At 38.4% G+C, this 19248-nt stretch overlaps 2 protein-coding genes across 2 annotated transcripts; one reads left to right on the top strand and one right to left on the bottom strand.

Annotated features, from left to right (window-relative positions):
• Nucleotides 1-28: 28 nt before the first annotated feature.
• Nucleotides 29-5536, top strand: CENPQ (centromere protein Q). Its single transcript, XM_010015908.1, has 9 exons — nt 29-60; nt 1258-1384; nt 2118-2175; nt 2593-2707; nt 2948-3016; nt 4240-4369; nt 4624-4743; nt 4908-4985; nt 5408-5536. The coding sequence occupies exons 1-9, from the start codon at nt 29-31 to the stop codon at nt 5534-5536; spliced, it is 858 nt and encodes a 285-aa protein (XP_010014210.1).
• A 3972-nt stretch (nt 5537-9508) lies between these two features.
• Nucleotides 9509-18617, bottom strand: LOC104406810 (cytochrome P450 2K1-like). Its single transcript, XM_010015906.1, has 9 exons — nt 18435-18617; nt 16285-16447; nt 15029-15178; nt 14586-14746; nt 13568-13741; nt 12262-12403; nt 11704-11888; nt 11375-11516; nt 9509-9696 (listed from the first exon to the last, which is right to left on the bottom strand). Exons 1-9 carry the CDS (start codon nt 18615-18617, stop codon nt 9509-9511), a joined length of 1488 nt encoding a protein of 495 aa, XP_010014208.1.
• Between the last annotated feature and the right edge of the window lie 631 nt (nt 18618-19248).

Below are 19248 nucleotides of genomic sequence, written 5' to 3'. Positions count from 1 at the left end.
GGGGGGGGTGAAGACTACAGCTTCCGGCATGCGTTTCGCTCGGGGAGGAGGTCGCCAGCGGTAGCGGGCAGCATTGCGTTCCGGGAGTTGTAGTCCGCGGCACTTAGGGGTTCTGTTCACGCTGTCCTGCACAACCGGTAGTCACGGGAGGAGGGGAAGGAGGCAGGGGTTGTTTATAGTGTTCTGCTCCGGTCTCTGTTATCCTCAAGGTTAGCATCCTTGATCTTATTTACTGCCTCCTTAGTTGTTATCAGTCCCGTGATGTTCTTCCCCCATCAGCCAGACATTCTTTACTCCGTGTTAACAAGTTAGAAGAGTTTACTGTATTTTACTATGTTAGTTTAAACCTATAATTTAAGCCTACAATAAGACAAGGAGCAATGGCTTTAAACTGGCAGGGGGTAGATGTAGATTACATATCGGGAATAGATTCTTCCCTGTGAGGGTGCTGAGGCGCTGGCACAGTTGGCCCAAAGAAGCTGCGGCTGCTACATCCCTGGCAGTGTTCAAGGCCAGGTTGGACGCGGCTTGGAGCACTCTGGACTAGTGGAAGGTGTCCCTGCCTACAGCAGGGAGGTTGGAACTAGATGATCTTCAAGGTCATTTCCAACCCAAACCATTCCATGATTCTATGATTTACTTGGTGTTTGTTGTGATTGTCACCTGTCAAGCTGTGACACTTTGCGTGAGGGAAGAAGTGGCTTGAAGGAATGAAATTAAAACTGAATACATCTGAGTTGTTGTACTTAGAAAAGAGAAAGCTAATGTAGTGTGACAGTTATTCTCTCCTGTGTGGCTCCTTTTTCCTCCATCTCTATAGTGAGTAAGAAAAGAAACTGTTTAAACTTCAGCAAAGAACATTATAGTTAGGTGCTAGGGTAAAAAGTTCTCGTAATAAGGTGACTGCACTGAACTGCATTACAAAGGGAAAGAATTTCTATTGCTGGAGGCTTTAAAGAACAAATTAGACTGTTCGGTTTAGAAAGAGGTGTGAAACTGACAAAGACTCATCTAAAAGGCAAATAGAGATGCTTCTATAGTGGTCCCGCACTTCGATAAATATGAAAGATTTAAAGGGCTTAAGCTTGGTAAATATGCAAATGTTTGGGCTCATTTAGCACTGGGTGTTTCCGTCTTGTTTTACTTGTTAATGTGTGGGTTGTACTGTACTGACTGTAATTGCTGGGTTTTAACTTTGGTTTTGTTTCATCCTGTTTCATTTGGTTTATGGATAATGAAATGTCATGTATCTGGCAGTAAAATGGGGAAGACTGCTGGTGGGAGATCAGCAAAAAACCTACTTAAATCAGAAAATCAAGAAGGGCCTTCCAGCAAGAAAAAGGGAGCAGATACAGAAGGAAGAAAACAAGGTCAAAAAAGAAAGGTAATTGTTATTTTGTATCAGATTAGATCAGTAACCAAAGAAGGTGCAGGCGAAAGAGGCATTTTTGCCTATTTTTTAACTGGAATTTTTAGAGAATGTTTCATTAATTAAATGCAGTCCTTCTGAGGAAATGTCCAGTGTGAACAGGACTTTCGACACCCACTACCTTAACTGCTTCCTGGTTTCCAGGATTACTAGTCGTGTGCTACTGTGCCTGTGACAAGTAGAGGGAAGCATTGCCCTCTATTATTGCATTAATAAAAAGGCAAGCTGGCTGCACAGTTCTGAAGAGCTGCATAGCATCTGTTTGAACAGAGTGATGAACTCTGACTTCATTCAGCTTTGTTTGTTCAGTTCTGGAAAACATTCCCTGCATGTCTCAGGATTGACACAGGCAGCTTTCTGTTGGAGAGAGTTTGCTTAACCCCTGAACTTATGAACAGCATGAACTCCAGATGTGGCTAGATAGCTAAAAGTCTTGTGCATTTCTTACTTCATGACCTCATTCATGGAAGGGGAGGAATTAGGAGGAATTGGTTTCCTCCACCTGCTTGAGATGTGTTACTGTTTTGCAGTTCAAAAAGCCTTTTTTGTGGTGAGCGCCAGTAGACCTCTGTCAAGCACTGACATGCTTTCACAGCCTTTTTACAGTGGATCGCTAGTACTAGATGATTAGTTGCACAGTAGAAAATGTTTCAAAATTACTGCATTTGCTGGAAGCTTTTTTCTTCAGCCGGATACTCAGGCAGTCAAAAGGAAAGCTAAAGAAGACAGTGACTATTCCCCTGCAGGTACGATTGTATTCTTTACTTATGTTTGTCTCATCCAAATAGTATGTTCCGTTGGGCATGCTGTTGTACAAATGAGATGAGGCCCCTGCACCGAGTTTATCACCTATGTATGTTCCCACTCTGGTTTATTTCATTCTGAGTTTTCTTGCTTGTATTGCCAATGATTTTTGGAAATGTCTGTTTAGAATGAAACTACTGTAATAAAGACCCTTTTTTGGTTTGTGCTTTTTAAACAACTTGTGACTTGCAAATAATGAATACCACCTAATGTGGATAGATTTGACCTGATAGATTTGTGACATGGAAAAATCTTAACTGTTACATCTTTGACTACGATCTGAGTTGAATGGAGTCACAAAGCTATCTATCCAGGTTTGACAAATCATATATTTCCCTTTTTTTTCTTTGTATTAACAGGAGAAAAAGGTTCTTCAAAAAAAGTGAAGCTAACCAGTGCAAAAACAGCATCTTGGAAGACTCTCTCAGAGAGCAGTAGGCAGTTTCTGGAAACTGTAATGGATTCAATAATACTGTAAGTGACAGATATCCTGGTGTTTGAAATAAAGTAAAAATCATAACGTTGCTTGAACTGGAAAAGCTTTGCATTTTTGGGCAATATGGCTGGCTATGTATATTTTGTCTGGTATAATATAACATTTTATATCTGAATTTAGAAATTTTTAGCTAGAGAAGTTTTACATTCACCTAATCTGATGTACTCCCTGTGCTTGCAGGCTTTGCAATGAAAATTCTGCCTTTATTTTCTTTCCAGATCTGTTTTGTGCCAACAAAAGGAGAGAAAAGGTGATGTTCAGGAGCACCTCAATTTAGTGAAAGAAAGGTAAGAAATTATAATTAAAATATAAAGAGGGAGAGAAGGGATTTAGTTTACCCAGTTGTTTTGTACCATGTTTACAGAATTGGCCTTGGGAGCAATGACATTTAGGAAATCTTGGAAGGGGGAGTTGATGCAAAATCAATTAGGGAAATAACAGTACGTTGGTTGAAGCAGACAAGCAAATGTTGTTGAAAGACCCATTTTAACTACTTCTATATGAGTAACAGAACCAAGGAAGTACTCTTAAGAGCTCCTTGAATCAGCTTTGTACTCTTTATACAGGGTTTAACTTTTCAGGCAGCTATTTATTTTGTTATCAGTTTATGATAGTGGCGGGAGTAGTTACAGCTAAACTATCTTAAATGCTAATTTGTTTTCTGGCTGTTGAAGTTACTTCAAAGATAATTGAAATTTTGGAGCGTAACTTGTAGGCTTTTTTATGCCATTATGGGAGTAATTATGCACACTTTGAGAATTTTTGTCTCTGTGTGTGTAGGTACTCCAGGCTCTTACAGGGCCTGATCCTAAATGTTGCTTTCTTTGCTCTTGCAGTGCCTCAAGATTCAAACACGAGGAGTTTTTCATAATTTATTGTTTTGATTTGTTTGTTGGTTTTGGGTTTTGTTTTTTTTTTGTAATGTTTAATTTATAGTGTTTAATTTCTGAGTTTCCAAACTTCTGCAGTCTCATCTGAGATGCATGGCAGTTTGGTGTATCTAGTGGACTCCAAGTCTTCTTCAGAACTGGAAGGACCTTTAAGAGCAAGCTGAAACTCTTCCTCTGGTGCAAAACGATACAGTGTTTCACAAAAGCACTTACAGATTTTACTAAAATGTTCTTTTTTGGAATCAGTAAAAAATGCTACTTCTAGAACTTACTTTTACTTTGCAAGCAGGAAGGTTAAAACTGGGAAAATATTAGTTAATGTCAGTTTGCAGTCAGGGAGTGTACAGGCCATTGGGATAGAAACCACACAATGTCAATGTGATAGAAAAGGTTAGAGTGGTCAGATTTCTTGTTTGTGGTTTCTTCCTTAGACATCTATTCCACATGATTTTGGAAAACAATTTAAGATAGCTTTTTTTTTCCTGTTTGGATCCTTTCACTTCACTAGCAGCAACTGGGCTTAACCGAGTTTAGTTTTTCCCAGAGAAGACATTAGTCATATTCATCTTGTTTTGCAAAGAATTCCAAACGAGTCATGCTTTCCTTTCTCTATAATAAAGAGTGCTGAGATGTTTCAAGACTTTAAAGGTGCCTCCAAGGAAGCTGGGCAACCTGAAGAATATCTCGAGCCTTCAGATGGCAGAGAAACAAATGCTTATGACAAACGAAGAGTCATTGGTACAATTGCAGGTATGAAAAGCAAGGAAGGGAAGAAAACATCTCACTGTGTTGTAGCTTTTTAGTAGCTGAACTGCTGGCTGTGCCTGTGGTGTTGAGAGTTGTTGTCTCCTGTTCATCATTATCACTTTCACTACGAAGCAGTGTATCTTTTTTGGATGTTTTTTTTGTGATTAGGCTGATGCCAATTATCAGTGCCTCATGCACAAACGGCTTACCATCTCTAAGGTAAATTTTGTTCTGGTTTTGTGTCTGTTTTGTCTTAGGAAGAAATAAATGAAGCTAAGCGATCAGCAGACTATATTGAAGAAAATATACAGCAACTGCAGTACAAAATCCAGGTGCTCAAGAACCAGTTAGAGAAAGATGAAAAAAAGGCCAAGAAGGTATTCCCAATAGATGTTTGCTGTGGTTTAAGCTGAAAGCAGGACAGTGCTGCTGAAAGTTGAGTTTTCAGAAGTTGGATAATGACAGCCAGTTTATTTTCCTACTTGTATGCCTGAGGTTTGGTTTTGGTTTTTTTTTTTTTTCCCTCTTTTTCCCTTTTTAGGTATTCCAAGAAAGTGGTATTGGAGCACTCAATCTTCCAGAACTCCCCAAGCGCAGTTTACAAGCACCCACTTTGCAGGTGAGCATGGAATATATTTTCAGAGACACCTTGGCTGTGAGAAGAAAGGCAACAGAGTGTGCTTTTGTCACTTAACCTTTGCCAGAGGGGGCAGTTCTGAAAATTCTGAAATATATGGGTTTTTTTCCTTTTTCTTTCTTTTTTCATATAGATCCATATGATTACTTTTTAAAAAACAGAGCAGAACCCCTGCCATTTAAAGGATCACATCTTTGCCTAGGAACCCTGTGGTCCAAGGGAACCTGTAATTGTTTCTGAAATTTCTCTCTGTAACTGATAGAAGACTGTCTCATTCTGTGTCTTTGAATCTTTTTTATTTTAGCTGTATTCAGGTACAGCTAGGCTGCATGAAAGTGAAGTTTCTATTGGACTTGATGAAAGCTGTTGTTTATTTGTTGTCATCTTTATTTTTCTTTCCTTAGGAAGAAATTTTAAAGATGAAAGATCAGAAAGGTCTTTTAAAGGATATGAATGCTATTCAGCAGTCAGCTGACTTGAAGAACTTACTAACCCTCATTGAAAAGACCTACGAGAAGGTGGACTTCCTCTGAAAGACTAAAATATACATATATATATATATCTATCTATGTATGTATATTTCCATATGAAATGGAAAAAAAAGAATTATCTGGTGTGTTTCTATATGGAGCCTCCTTTTGAAGAAGATAATCTGGGCCAGCACTCTGTGTTACTGTAGAACTGCAGGATGCTGATCATGGAAATATTATTTTCTTCCTAGTGGCTTTATACTTGTGACTGCTGCGTTTCTCTTTCTACGAATATTGGTATACAAATATGTACAGGCATTCTGGGACTCTAGTGATTTAAGTGATTGACCAAGGTTAGGGGTTGGGTTTTGTTTTTTGGACCTGTGATGACTTCTAATGATGATATATACTGTCTTAGGAGAAGTGAGGGAAGTAGATACTGGGTTTGGGCATTTTTATAGAATAAGTAACATAATATTTGGACACTTATATCACATCTATAGAATAGTGCAGGTAGTATCTCTTGCCAAATTAACCTTTGATTTGGAGTTAAATCCACTTTAAACTTGAAATGCAGATTTAAAATATGGTTATCTGATGCTCGGTTGCAAATCTTCAGTTCAATTTCCTTACCACTTTTAAATATTAAACTCCATGGTAGGGAATTGAATAATTGAATATCAAATATACAGGATTTTTTTACATTTTCATATTCATTGCTTAAACCAGGTGGGTGGTATCTTTTTTTTTTCTGTTTGTTGGGTTGTTTTTTTGTTGTTTTTTTTCCATGTATGTGTATATATGTCTTAATGCAGATGGTTGGAAAAGCAGGTAAGAACATTATAGAGCAAAGCTGTAATCTCAGAGTCGTGTGCTCACCTTATACTTTATTAACTGTCAGATATTCTTCAGCTTCAGAGGAAGAAAATAAATTCAAAAGTCTCTTTCCCCATGCACTTTAATCTCTCCCCTATTTTTTCCATGATAGAGCTTCTGCCTTAAAAGATTAAGTGCCTTCTCCAGTCAAATTATCTGCTAGAAGACAGCAGTGCTCTTGATGTCGACTTACCCCTGAAACACTTGTTCTTTTGTTTGCAAGCTGCTGGTACTCCTAATGAGACATGAGCTAATTACTTCTGTTCCAGTATGAGAAATTAAAAGCCTCTCTGTAGTTGCTACATGTAGGATCGAGAAAGACAGACTAAGTACTTGTTTGGTTTATACTTGCTTTGTATCACATAAAAAAAAGTATAAATATTTAGAAATGTTGAATAAATTTTTGGTCAAGGACAAGGGGAACATTTACTGACGTAACTACTACTCACTGTAACTTAACCCAGATTATGGGTTAAGGATTTTCGTGCATGCCAGCTGTCTTAATTTTTGTTCAGCAAAGATATACTCCTTTGCTTTCATGAAGGGTGACTTACTTGCAAACAATTTACTGTGTGGGTTTGGAACTTCATGAACTGCATAGATACCTTCTTTTCTTCTTAAAAAGAAAGTATGGATTATTTGTTTTCAATCTAAAGTACTTGAGGTGTAAGGACTGTCCTTAAGTAAAAGTAGGTAAAAGTAGCTGTGTGTTCAAACACATATCAATGTCACCTTTAGCTACAGTTGCATGTATGCTGATGTGCTGTGGCACAGATGCAATTTTTCTCTTGATAATTGTGAGAAAATGGAGCATAAGATTCAAGAAAACTTGATAAAAGGGCAACTACAGTAAAGAGAATGAATTTACGTAGTATTTGAAGTTCTTCTCTTGCACTTTTAGGTGGAGTTTGGTTTAATACGTGTCATCTTGGCCTGGGTTTAGATGGAAAGAGAAGCATCACAAATGCTCATTGACTGTGTGGTGGGAGAGTAAGAAAAAAATAAGGTTTACACAAGCAATATCTTTGGGGGACGCTTCCTGTCTGTGTTGAGCAAATTTCTAATGATGTGTAAAGACTTTGAGGAAAATTCTCTCTGCAATGTCTATTCCAGAAACTTCCTATTTTTCATAGTCAGTAGAAGAATCAGGACAAGCAATAAACACAAATGAGGTGATCATCATCATACTCGGTGAGGGAAGGGTCCCCTATGCACCCCATAGTGATCGCACAGTAGACAATGATGTTCATTGCACCAGTACTCAGCGAATGAGCCCTGATGTATCTGAATGGCATCCTCAGGATGCTGGGTCTGAACCAAGAGAACCACTCAACTCCCCTGCTGCCTATGCAGACACAGCAGATACACAGGCTTGAAGCAGCATCAGCCTAGGGCTATTGTGGCTCTCAGTCAGTTTTAACTTCCTTTTACTGTTGCCAGGCAGTGGAAGCCCTTTGACAGCTGAAATTTGCAGACAGTGTTTATGCAGTGTTTAATAGCAAGTCAGAAACTTCATTAAAAATCACCATCTATTTGCCATGGGTGCATGCTTTATTTACTGAGATAAATGTGTTTTGTTTAAGGTTAATAGGAGCACGAAATGCAAACATCTGATATGCTCTGTGTACTTTGATATGAGAAAGAACAACTTCAGGAAATGAAATATGATCACCAACCTCTAGTAACTTTTCTACAGCGATTCCCTCTTTCAAATCTTCCCTTCACTGGAACCTCATCTACTTTCATAAATGTTTTTAACATTTAAAATTCAGGAGCAGAGAATGAAGAAAATATTTTTATTCCTGGTAAAGCTAATTAAAAAAAAACCCAAACCTTAGGGTAATCTTCCCTTCCATCTATCACCTTTTTTTAATCCAGAAACTAAAATAAACAGATCTAGATGAGAAGTTTACTACTCATTGTAAAAATTAGAGTAGAGGAATTCAAGAAAAAGACAAATTTGGCCGTGAAAATAAAAATGTTGCAATGACTGATGTAATTTTTGTATTCTTATTTTCACTTTTGAGTCTTTAATCATTAGTCTCTATCTAGCATTTGAAAGCTTGTAGATGTTTGAAGTATCTGCAGTATCTGAGACCTGAACACGGGGCTTATATGGCATACGACCTGTCCCCTCAGCCTGGCAGCTGAAAGCCAAACAAAAGATCTGAGGGTATCTAAGATGGTGCTAGAGCCTTGGGATTAAAGCAATTGAATTGTACTCTGTATATCAACTTTAAAGTAGATTGAATTTCTTAATAGTATTTAATTATTTACAGCTGAATGATCAGAATCTTGTTTGGGTAAGGAGATGAAGGCATGTGGAAAGTGTTGATATGAACAGACACCACCATCACATCCCCCCAGAACATGGGAATGAGGGCAAATGAAAGGGAACGTTCAGTGTCTGAAATGAGTAGAAGGAATGGGTGTCTTGCTTCAACACTGGCTCTCAGGAGAAACTGCAGGACAGGAAATATTGTCTGTTTAGTGCCAAGTAAAATAGCCAACCTAAGACAAGCTGAGCCTTAAGGCATACCATGGAAGGTCACCACTGACTACTGTCTGTGGAGAGACAGGGATAGAATGCTTCTGAATAGGGAAAGGACTGGGAGAAGAGCCAAGAAGAGAAGCTTCAGTTGGTAATGGGAGGCATTGGTATATCCAACGCAGCTTCAAACCCATCTGCCAAGTCCAAACAGTCCTGTTCCGAAGATCTGAAGCTCTAAACATCCCTCATTCACCACAGAGGCTTGACAGTGCTTATCTTTAGGCAGGATAGTACAAGCTAAACACAGATTTGTGTCCCACGTGTCTCCTTAGAGAAACTTGGACTCAGGTGCATTTCTGGGGGATGTGCTTTCAACAAACACATTGCCAAGTGAAAACTGAAGTAAAAATGTGAAAGCTGGAGTCTGCATTATTTAGCGCAGATTAGGTGATCTAGTAAATTATTCTGTAAGTCATCTATCAGGCCACACTTCTGGTCCATTTCTGACCTCCCCCAACAAATAAAAAATAAAACATTTATTTTAGAAGTACTGGAAATCCTCATAAGGTTGTAAAGTATGGAATTATTTTGGCCAAAAAATTAAGAAGGCAGATGTCATGGAAAAATAATTGAAATGTTTTTGAAGCAAGTTGATGCTGGTTAGAGCTCTAGGAACGTGTTACAGCACACATTTTATAGGGTTTGGGGATGACATTAAATGAAACAGCAGGGCTGAGGTCCAGGTCTGAGATGGAAACTCCAGGCGGAGGGTGGAAGGTGAACCTCTGCAGGAGACTGGTGAAGAAGAGGAAGAGCTCCATTTTGGCGAGATTCTCACCAGCACACAATCTCCGCCCTGCAATGAAATGCAGAATGGCCATAAGAGAGTCAGTGGGAGATGCTTCTGCAATAGTTGGAAGAAATAAAAACCTCTCAGCAGCTCTTATTGTCAGGAAGATCAGTGGGAATCCACAACACTTGAAATGTATCCTAGCTATGAATAAAGAACACAGTAGCTCTTAAAAGTCTACTGAATACAGGAATCATCTGAGGGAGAGGGTACTTGGTCTTCAGAGGTAGAATAACAAAATCACCTTGTGATTTCTTTCTTTTCTTTTGTCTAAATGCTAAATCTGGAGAAAAATGTATGGAAATTCAATCTGAAACCCTGAATCACAGTTTTCAGTAAAATTTTTTGCTTTTATAATACTTTTCTTCTACTTGGTTCAATTTTTGGATTCCAGCTCAACTTTGGCTAGTTTAGCCTACATTTTGGTTCTGTTAGTCTAATCACAGGTAATTTTTTATATTAAAATTTGTCAGAAAAGACGTTTGCCGGCTAGAGTGGGACTGATGAGGAAGAATGTTCTATGAAGCCCCTAATATAAGACTTTCTTCAAAAATGCTGTGAATATAAATTTTTCTCAGTCCTGGTCAAATTTAGCAACTTGTAAATGGCCGTAATCAGAGCATGATGATTCAAGGCCAGAACTAACAAAAACCTGAACTAACATTTGATTTTAGCTCCCTTGTATTACAGAAAATGGAAAATGAAAGCTATTGCATGGCTGTGCTATGAAATAAGACCTCCAGGGAATGCCCAGACCTGACGCATCCCTGGATGTCAGCTGGGACATCTAGACTTAAATCTGAAAAAAGGAGGCTTGTGAATTGGAAGTATCATAAGTCCTTCTATTTAAAAAAAGAGAAAAAGTTACTATATGTTGGAGGATGAGTATGACAAGAAAAAACCAAATTCAAATATCATGCAAAATTAAAAATACACAAATAGGGTCTATAAAAAATGCAGTGGTGGACATGATAGACAAGTAAGCCAGAGACTGAACATATGGGAACTTAACTGAGCAGTGACACAGCCTGCAAAGCAGGAGAAATGCCAGAGAAGATACATTCATCATGGGGGTTGTAATCTCCCATGCTTTGGCAAATGGTGCAGGTGTGCAAGCTTAGATGAATATCACTCCATGGAAGCTTTAAAAGGCAACCCCTTTCTGTCCTTTGATTTTATGCAGAACTTTTTATACAAGGCAACTCTTTTTTGTTGGCACGGTATGAGAAGTCTTGGTCCCAGCTGACATTATTCGTGATTTTTACAAAAGGATGTGCAAATACGAAACATGGTTCCCCAGAAAGGCGCAGAAGGCACCTTTCTTGTGTGCTATGTATGTAGTCACAGACAATGCAGCTGTGCATGGTAAGAGAGAGAGGCAAAGAAACCCAGACCATAGAGCAGTTGTGGGCTACAAGTTATAATGCAGAAATGTGTTAACTAAATCATCATGGAATTTGCTGAAAACTCTCATATTTAAGAAGGTGCTATGTATTCTCATGTATAATCATTGAATACTAACAGAGAAGCTGTGTCCTGAGAAATCTGTGAAACATGGGTTGTGAAATGGTCCCATGAAAAAGAGTGTGGAGGCCAGGCTTCAGTAACAAAACCAACACTGGTATAGGTAGTTCATGTCTAAGATCTGTACTTGCCACAGCAGTAAATGGGAAAAAGTAGGCACCTGCTGAAAAAGGCATGAAAGCATCTTTCTTCACAAATTTTCCATTGGCATCAAGAAAGTGCTCAGGATAGAACATGTCTGGTTTCTCCCACTGTGATTTGTCTTGCAGGACAGAGGCCAGTAAGGGTATGATGTACGTTCCCTGAAATTAAGATAGTGGAATCAATCCATGGACAAATATTGTGGCAGCAGTAATGTCAATAAAACTTCAAGATTGTGAGCCTGGAAAAAGCGATTGTTCTAAGTGCCGTTACATTAGAGAGTTTATCACTTCAACCAGATTTGAGAAAGAACAAATGCTAAAAGAAACAATCCTGTAGGCAGCTCACCTTGGGAATGAAATAACCTTTGAGTGTGACATCTGCAACAGTCTCACGAGGTAAATCCAGTGGCAGGATATTAGCGAACCTCTGAATTTCATGGATGACAGCATCTGTATATGGCATCTGAGGTCTATGCTCGATCCGTGGTGGGTTTGATCCTATCACTTCCTCTATCTCTTCTTGGACCTTTCCTGAACAAAGAAGCAACAATAAGAAAGATACATACATACTGTGCTTTACTTATGTCGGGTACAAAAGACCTTTAGTGAAAGCCATATATTCTCCCCAAATCCTTTTTTTCCTTTCAGAAATAATGAGAGGTTGACAGAACTACAGTGTTTGGTTATTACTTTACCAATAATAAACCTAAAGATTTGTATTTTTCTGCCCTCCTTTTGCCCAAAGTTTCTTACTCTGACCAAAAACTATCTAGCAATACCTACACCATAATTAGCTGGAAATCTAGGCCTTTTGTAACTTAGTGTGTTACCAGATATGTTGACTCTCCAGATTCTCAGTTCCTAATGCACTGAGTGTAACAGCATCTGTCATAAAAACACTTACTCTGAATTTCAGGGTGCTTTAGCATCAGCAGAAAGCTCCACTTTAGTGTGGTGGAAATTGTCTCAACACCAGCAATAAATAAATTGCTCACCAAGCTCAGCAAGTTGCCATTATGGAAATATCCATTGGTAGCAGATTTCTCCTGAAAGAAGTGTTTGAGATAAAAGGATGAAAACTTAAGGCTTTCCACATGAAAATGCAATTTATGTGTTTAAACATTTACTAAGAAATAAATCCTCTATTCTAAAAAGTAAGAAAAACAAAAGAGCTCTGGGATAGAGAAGAGTGCTTTGTATGATCTCTGTATTTACTGGGGCCAGCTGCAAAGACAGCTGGCTTCTCTATGAAGAAGAATACATATCTATGAAGAAGGTATATCAGAGATCTCAAATAATCCCAGGAATGCTCAGGTAGCATGTTAGTTCTGTAATGCATTCCATTTTTGAAAGAGCCAGAAGGGCTAGGACAATAGAGATAGATTAAAAGATGCAGCCTCTGTAAATATGTTGATACAGTCTGAATAAAAGCACTATCACAGTTTAAACCTAGCTGGCAAGTGAGTACTATGCAGCCACTCATTCAACCCCTCACTTCCTCCTCCTCAGCAGGGATGGGGAGGAGAATCAAAAGAATGTAAAACCTGTAGGTTAAGAGAAAAACAGTACAATGGACTATTAATACGGGAAATCACAAGGAAAGAGGCATAAAGCTAGAAGTGGGAAAGGAAAAGAAAACAATAAACAGCAGTGATGCACAATAAAATTGTTCACCACCTGCTGACTGATACCCAGCCCGACCCAAGCAGCAATTGGTCCCTTCCAGGTATCTCCCCTCAGTTTACATACTGGTCATAATGTACTGTGGTATGGAACACCCCTTTGGCTAGTTTGGGTCAGGTGTCCTAGCTGTGCTCCTTTGTGGCTTCTTTTGTCCCTTGTCACTGTCAGAACATGAGCAACTGAAAAGTCCATGACTAGGGTAAACACTACTTAGCAACAACTAACACACCGGTGTGATATCAGCATTGTTCTCAGACTAAAGCCAGACTACCAGCTACTAGGAAGAAAATTAACTCCATCTCAGCTGAAAACAGGACAAGCATAAATAAAGATAAACGTTTGCTGATTAAAAGGTATTGGAATTGCAAGAGTGAGATATCTGTTCAGCTCTACTGGTTTGTTATATGTGTTTACTCAAAGATAGATTCCCTAAAGAAATATACCCATAATTATAAAGATTGAAAGGAAATTGTAAGTGTCTTCATATAACCATAAAAGTTGGAGTAAATGAGAAAAGATACAGTTACCTCCTGCTGTTTAACCAGGAAAGCATCAATAAAACTTCTTTGATAATTTTTGTCCAGGGTTTTGAGATGTTCTACAAAAGTGACTTGTATATAATCATAGAATTCATCTCTGTTTTGGAGAAGAGTTTTGTTAGCCCTTAAGAGGAATCCAAGGTGTGGGAAGATGTTGTACATCTACAAAAGTGAAAGATGTTAGAGCAAATTTACCGGTCAGAGCTCTGAAAATACTACAGACACAAATTAATAATAATTTTGTGCCTGTTTTGCAAAGACAAAGACTTAATGTTAATATTTTGTTCTTTAGAACATGAAAAAGTGACTGGATGAATTCATGGTACAAAATCGATCAAGGACCAATAAATACATGGAAAACTCTCAGCCTCAAATTACTGTTTTGCGGATATAGCGTAGGTGTCAGACTCAAACACTTGCATTTTGCCACCAGGGAGACGGAAATGTTGTCTGGCAACTTTTTTATTGTTTTAGCCAGCTTTTTTGTTTCAAAGCTTAAAGGAACAGAAGTGAGTCTGGTGTTTGGCAGCATTGCATGCAACTATCAGAGAGTGCTTATTACTCATTGAGACATTTCACTGTAGCAAAAGCATGGCAAAACTGATTTTGTATCAAAGCTCCTTGTACAGGTACACCACATACTCTGCAGCTTCTTCCTGCCCCATGTTCTAATAGTGTACTCTTTTACCCGATCTTTATATGCATGTGAGCCGTATTTTTGGGGAATGCTGAGCTTGCTTCTCATGCATTATGTGGACTGACTTTTTCAGTTCAGATTTAGCAATCCTCGAACTATAGCTTAAGAAGTATGTTTTTGAGAAACTGGGGGTTTGATTATTGGCTTCAAGATTGCCAGTTTCTCAAGCTTTGTTTTGCCCTAGAAAGTGCTTGTAAACCTATTAGTTTTCAGTCTCAGATTTTTCTGTTTAATAAAAACAAGACTACCAGTATTACTATGGTTCTATGGCATCCAGTGGAACAGCAACATAAAAATGGTTATCTTTACCGTAATCAAAGGTCTCCCAGCAAGCCTCACGTTTTCACTGGTCAAATGTAGAAGTCTCACAAACCTGGAGTCTTTGTAGTCAAATCGTTTTCCAAGTAATATTGACACAATTATGTTAGCAACTGCTGCATTAATTATTTTACTAGCATCAAAGGGTTTTCCTGTATGATGAACAAAAGCATATATTACATTGTTGCAAGAGATGTAATTTGTAAATGTAAACTTAATGTAAATTATTGTTATATATTTCTTATGATTGACTGGTATTACCAATTATTAGTCAATGTTAGAATACCATGCCAAGACACAAAAATGTCAGAGGAGCTAAATTCATCAAATTGATTCAGCCTGAAATACAGATCTTAAAAAGCTCTGTACTTTAGATTACCAGCAAGGTTCTTGAACAAAAACTTAGAGGTTTGAAGAATGAACCATCTACTCACCTTCTTGTGACCCAATGATCTCTGCCAGATACCCGTACTCCTCCACAATGCGGTCCTCAATGGCCCTTTTCCCCATTCCAAAGTCTCGTAAGGTTGTGAGAGTAAATCTTCTCATCACCTTCCAGTTTTCACCATGGGCAAAAACAATCCCTGACACAAAAACACTATTTCAAGGTGGCAGAAGATTTAAATAACTAATTTGTAGACCAATAATGTAGATACTTAGTAGCAGATACTTCTAAAACTAGCTAAATTACATTTGGCTGAGGAAAAACCAGCTTCCCCTCAAGAATTTTCAGGCCTCAACAGTAGATTTATTGCACAAAGAAAAGGATGATAAACTATTTAAGAGGCATTTGATCATGTCTTAAGAAGAATATATATCCTGAGAGATACTTGTCACTGAAAGAAAAAGGGCATTGGAAATCCAAGTGCAAACCACTCGTCATCATATTTTAGAAGCAGAACTGAACTGAGATCTCATGTCTCTGATGACTTCAGGAGAAACCTGACTAGGAACAAATGTCTTTAAAATTTAGACAGCATCTTAAAACCTCCTCAATCATTTTTTTTCTCTTAAATTGTTACACCATGTAACTAATGACTTTAGCTATATTTTTTAAAGAAAAAAGTAAGGTGTAAAGAAAGGTTACATGTAATAATGTGATCAAAAGACACAACTGTTAAAAGAATCACTCCTGAATTTGTCCAACAGTCTTTGGAGATGTGAATGTGAAACTCTCATGCAGAATTAGAATGAAGCTTGTGTGTGAAATTCTCCTTTGGAAACCCAGGTCAGTATACAGTATTTCCCATATTAAATTAAATCCCCAGTTCTATATGTGTTCCATTCTGTTGTCATATTCAGATTTTAAACACACTATTCACCACTTGAAATGAGAAGCAGCAGTATAATACTTATTTCAGGAAAAGAAGGTTCTATGGTAAGCCCAAACCAACAGAAGTCTAGAACCATATAATGAAAGGTAGAAATGTCTTTCCTGGTATGCATGTCCCTGTTCTAGATCTTGAAAGTATGACGCTACTCATTATCGGTTGCTGTCATTATTGTTAGAGCTATGAATGTTTCGTTGTCACTGGCAGTAATTTCAAATTTGAATAAATGCACTGAAGTCAATGAAATTGCTCCCTATTTCTAATGTCTTATGTGGTCTGTGATCCAAAATGATGTGCCTGCTTCTGCTTCTAACCTTCTTGATAAATTAAGCTGATAAGGAAAAATAAAACCAACTTACCATTTCCTTTGGTCAAATCTTCAAAGATTGGGATTTTAGGTCTCTCTGCAAACACATCTGCCTGGTTTACAAGAGCTTCCTTCACTGTCTCATACCCAGAAATCACTACTATTTTCCTTAGCCCCATCTGAACACTGAAGACTGGACCATACTCTTTTGACAGCTGTCAGAAGAAGATAACAGTGATTTACAGCTTACAAAGAAATTCACTACCCTTTCAGTGCTGCTTATTTTCCTGCCTTTAAGTGGCTAAAATGTTAAATGATTTCCTAAGTACAGAAAAAGAGATTTGATTCAATTAATGTGAGTGTGCCAGACAATGATGGCTTAATGATTAAATGGCACTGTCAAGAGTGGAGTCCCATTGTGCTAAACCAAGACATGTTAACAAGTGAAAACCCAACTCAGTCAAGGATTGTGCTGACAGCCCTGTCTTCCCCCAGGAGCCTCTGTAAATTCAATTTTTGACTTACATTTTCACACTGATCTTCTCTATGTTATTGTGTTTCTTTTGTTTACAGTCTAAACCTGTTCAAACTTTTGTTACCATTTTTGTATAAAAAAAGCCCAGTTTGTTTCTGGGCCAGGATCTAGCACTAGATAAATTCTTACTTTTATATGTGACTACATCCACGATAAATCTGTCCCAGAGACAATGTTTGGCCTCAGCTGGCACCTTTTTAGCTTGTACTGGTAGGCTTATTTCCATATAACTTGGTGTTCCTGATTCTCCTGACAATAGGAGAATCTTATTTTCTACTGTGTTTGCACAGAGGACCAGAAGGCGACTATTTAGCATCAATATCCAAAATGTTCAGCTAGTGGTAGGCAAGTCCAGCCCACTATATGGAAGAACATACCAGCCCTGACATATGTCTGAATTAACAGTAGCTTCTTTGACGGTGGTACTGTTATCCCAGACTGCTGTAATTGTGGCAGAATATAAAACCAAGTATTGATATGAAAAAGGGGAATGGCTTTAAACTGAAAAAGGGTAGATTTAGATTAGATATAACGAAGAAGTTCTTCCCTGTGAGGGTGGCGATGCACTGGCACAGGCTGCCCAGTGCCTGCCTGTGACTGCCCTATCCCTGGCAGTGCTCAAGGCCAGGTTGGACAGGGCTTTGAGGAACCTGAGAGCTCTTGGAGTAACTTAGATAGTGGAAGGCGCCCCTGCCTGTGGCAGGGGGTTGGAACTGGACAGGCTTTAAGGTCCCTTCCAACCTAAACCATTCTGCGATTCTTTGATAATATGATCTCCAGTAAGGACTTTCCAGTACTTGCAATGGTGATGCACAGGACGAGCATATGGTCACCAGATGCACTTGCACACTAAGTATGTGTAAATATTAAACCTTGAGCTTAGCTCAAGTCAGAGAAACAATGTCCTCTATTAGAATGAATTCATTGAATTACAGCAGAGACATATTGGTTCTGTTGGTCAGAAAAGATATGGAGCTTGCTTTTGCCAACACAATTAGGCTGCATTGGATAGCTACCATGCTGCATCTGAGTGGTCTTTTGAATTGTGGATGTAACATGCATACAGATATGTGGGTGCAAATATCCCTTTTAAAATCATCAGCAAGGAGGATGTAATTTCAATGTCTAAGCAGAAAAAACTCTAAGAAAGGAGAAGGTTCGTAGAAGTCTTCTGACTCAAAATCAGGAAAGTCCTACAATAAACTAGGTAAAGAAAGCAGTAGAAGAAAACTGAAAGGATTATTACTTTGATTTGCTTAGATCTTTGCTGTATATTCTGGCAGCTGTTAGCTCGGAATTTTAAAATATATAGTTATCTTCAGCTTTTGGGGAAGAAAGTAGGAAAGGGACATGAGAAGGGCTGCTAAATCAGTGAAGACAGAAATCCACAGTTGTAAATGCAGACACATCAACCAGTGGAAGGTGGAGGGAGTTAGATCACATGTCAAAATTACTCCTTATTAATTTACATTTTTCTCAAAGCTATGAAAAAAAAGTATTACAATAAAGAATAAATCTTACTGCATTCAAAGTTTTCTGCTCAAATAACTGTCTTCTGTCCCTTGCTAAATTTCATCTGTGGATGCAAGAGAAAAGCTCTGACATCTTGGACTATGGGGCTTGGTGATATGTGCGATTATAGGGCCAGTAGAAAAGACAATGTCTACCTGTAGATAGGTCCTGTAGGGTCTCTTCAAATCAAACAAATGCAGATTTCCAATGATAGGTAATGCTTTTGGTCCTGGGGGAAAATTCTTTCTCTTGTGGTTATTCCAGAAAGCTCCCATTTTCAAAATTAATAAAGTCAGGATGAACACTAAACCAACGGAAGTGCTGCTGCTCCAGTCCATCTCTATTCAGCCAAGTATTTTCTACAGAAGAGAAAAGAAAAAATGTGGACTTTAGATCTGTTGTCCTGCAAAAAATTTCCCTGAGAGACGCTTGTCCTAGTCCATAAACCACTTTCCCAACGACAGGTATGGTTTTCTTGCAATTGGAGACTGAGCTTTTTGTCTTCCCCTCTGTTTTCTAGTGAATCTTCAGTACAATAAGAAGCAGGTAAATGTTTGCTAGCCAAACATGTGTCACTAGGTGAACACTTTGTTCACTGTCCAAGCATGAAAGTCCAAGAACCTGGAGAACAACAGGTTATCAACCTGACATTTGGTATAAAAGTCATAAATTCTGCGTGCTCTTCAGGTTACTGATTAGTTATATGTTTTTCATTAGTACAGGCACAACCTTGATACCCTGAGAACTGAAATCAGAATGCCAATGCCCAATGATTAGTGCACAGAGATTTATTTTTTTAAAGCACTTAGGAACTAGTGTAAGTTTGCTCCCATTGAATTAATTGAGAATTTCAAATCACAGGCTTGGCCCTGTGTTCCTTTGAAGAGACAAACCAAATGTGAATTCTCAGTAATTGTGGAAAAACCCAGTTCAGTTCCTGGTATGCAAATCTGGGGAGCTACAAATCAG

This window comes from Nestor notabilis, unplaced genomic scaffold (assembly GCF_000696875.1).
Source record: "Nestor notabilis isolate BGI_N333 unplaced genomic scaffold, ASM69687v1 scaffold1546, whole genome shotgun sequence".
Taxonomy (NCBI): domain Eukaryota; kingdom Metazoa; phylum Chordata; class Aves; order Psittaciformes; family Psittacidae; genus Nestor; species Nestor notabilis.
Note: the sequence above shows the minus strand (reverse complement) of the source record. Positions and strands in the feature narration are given on the sequence as shown.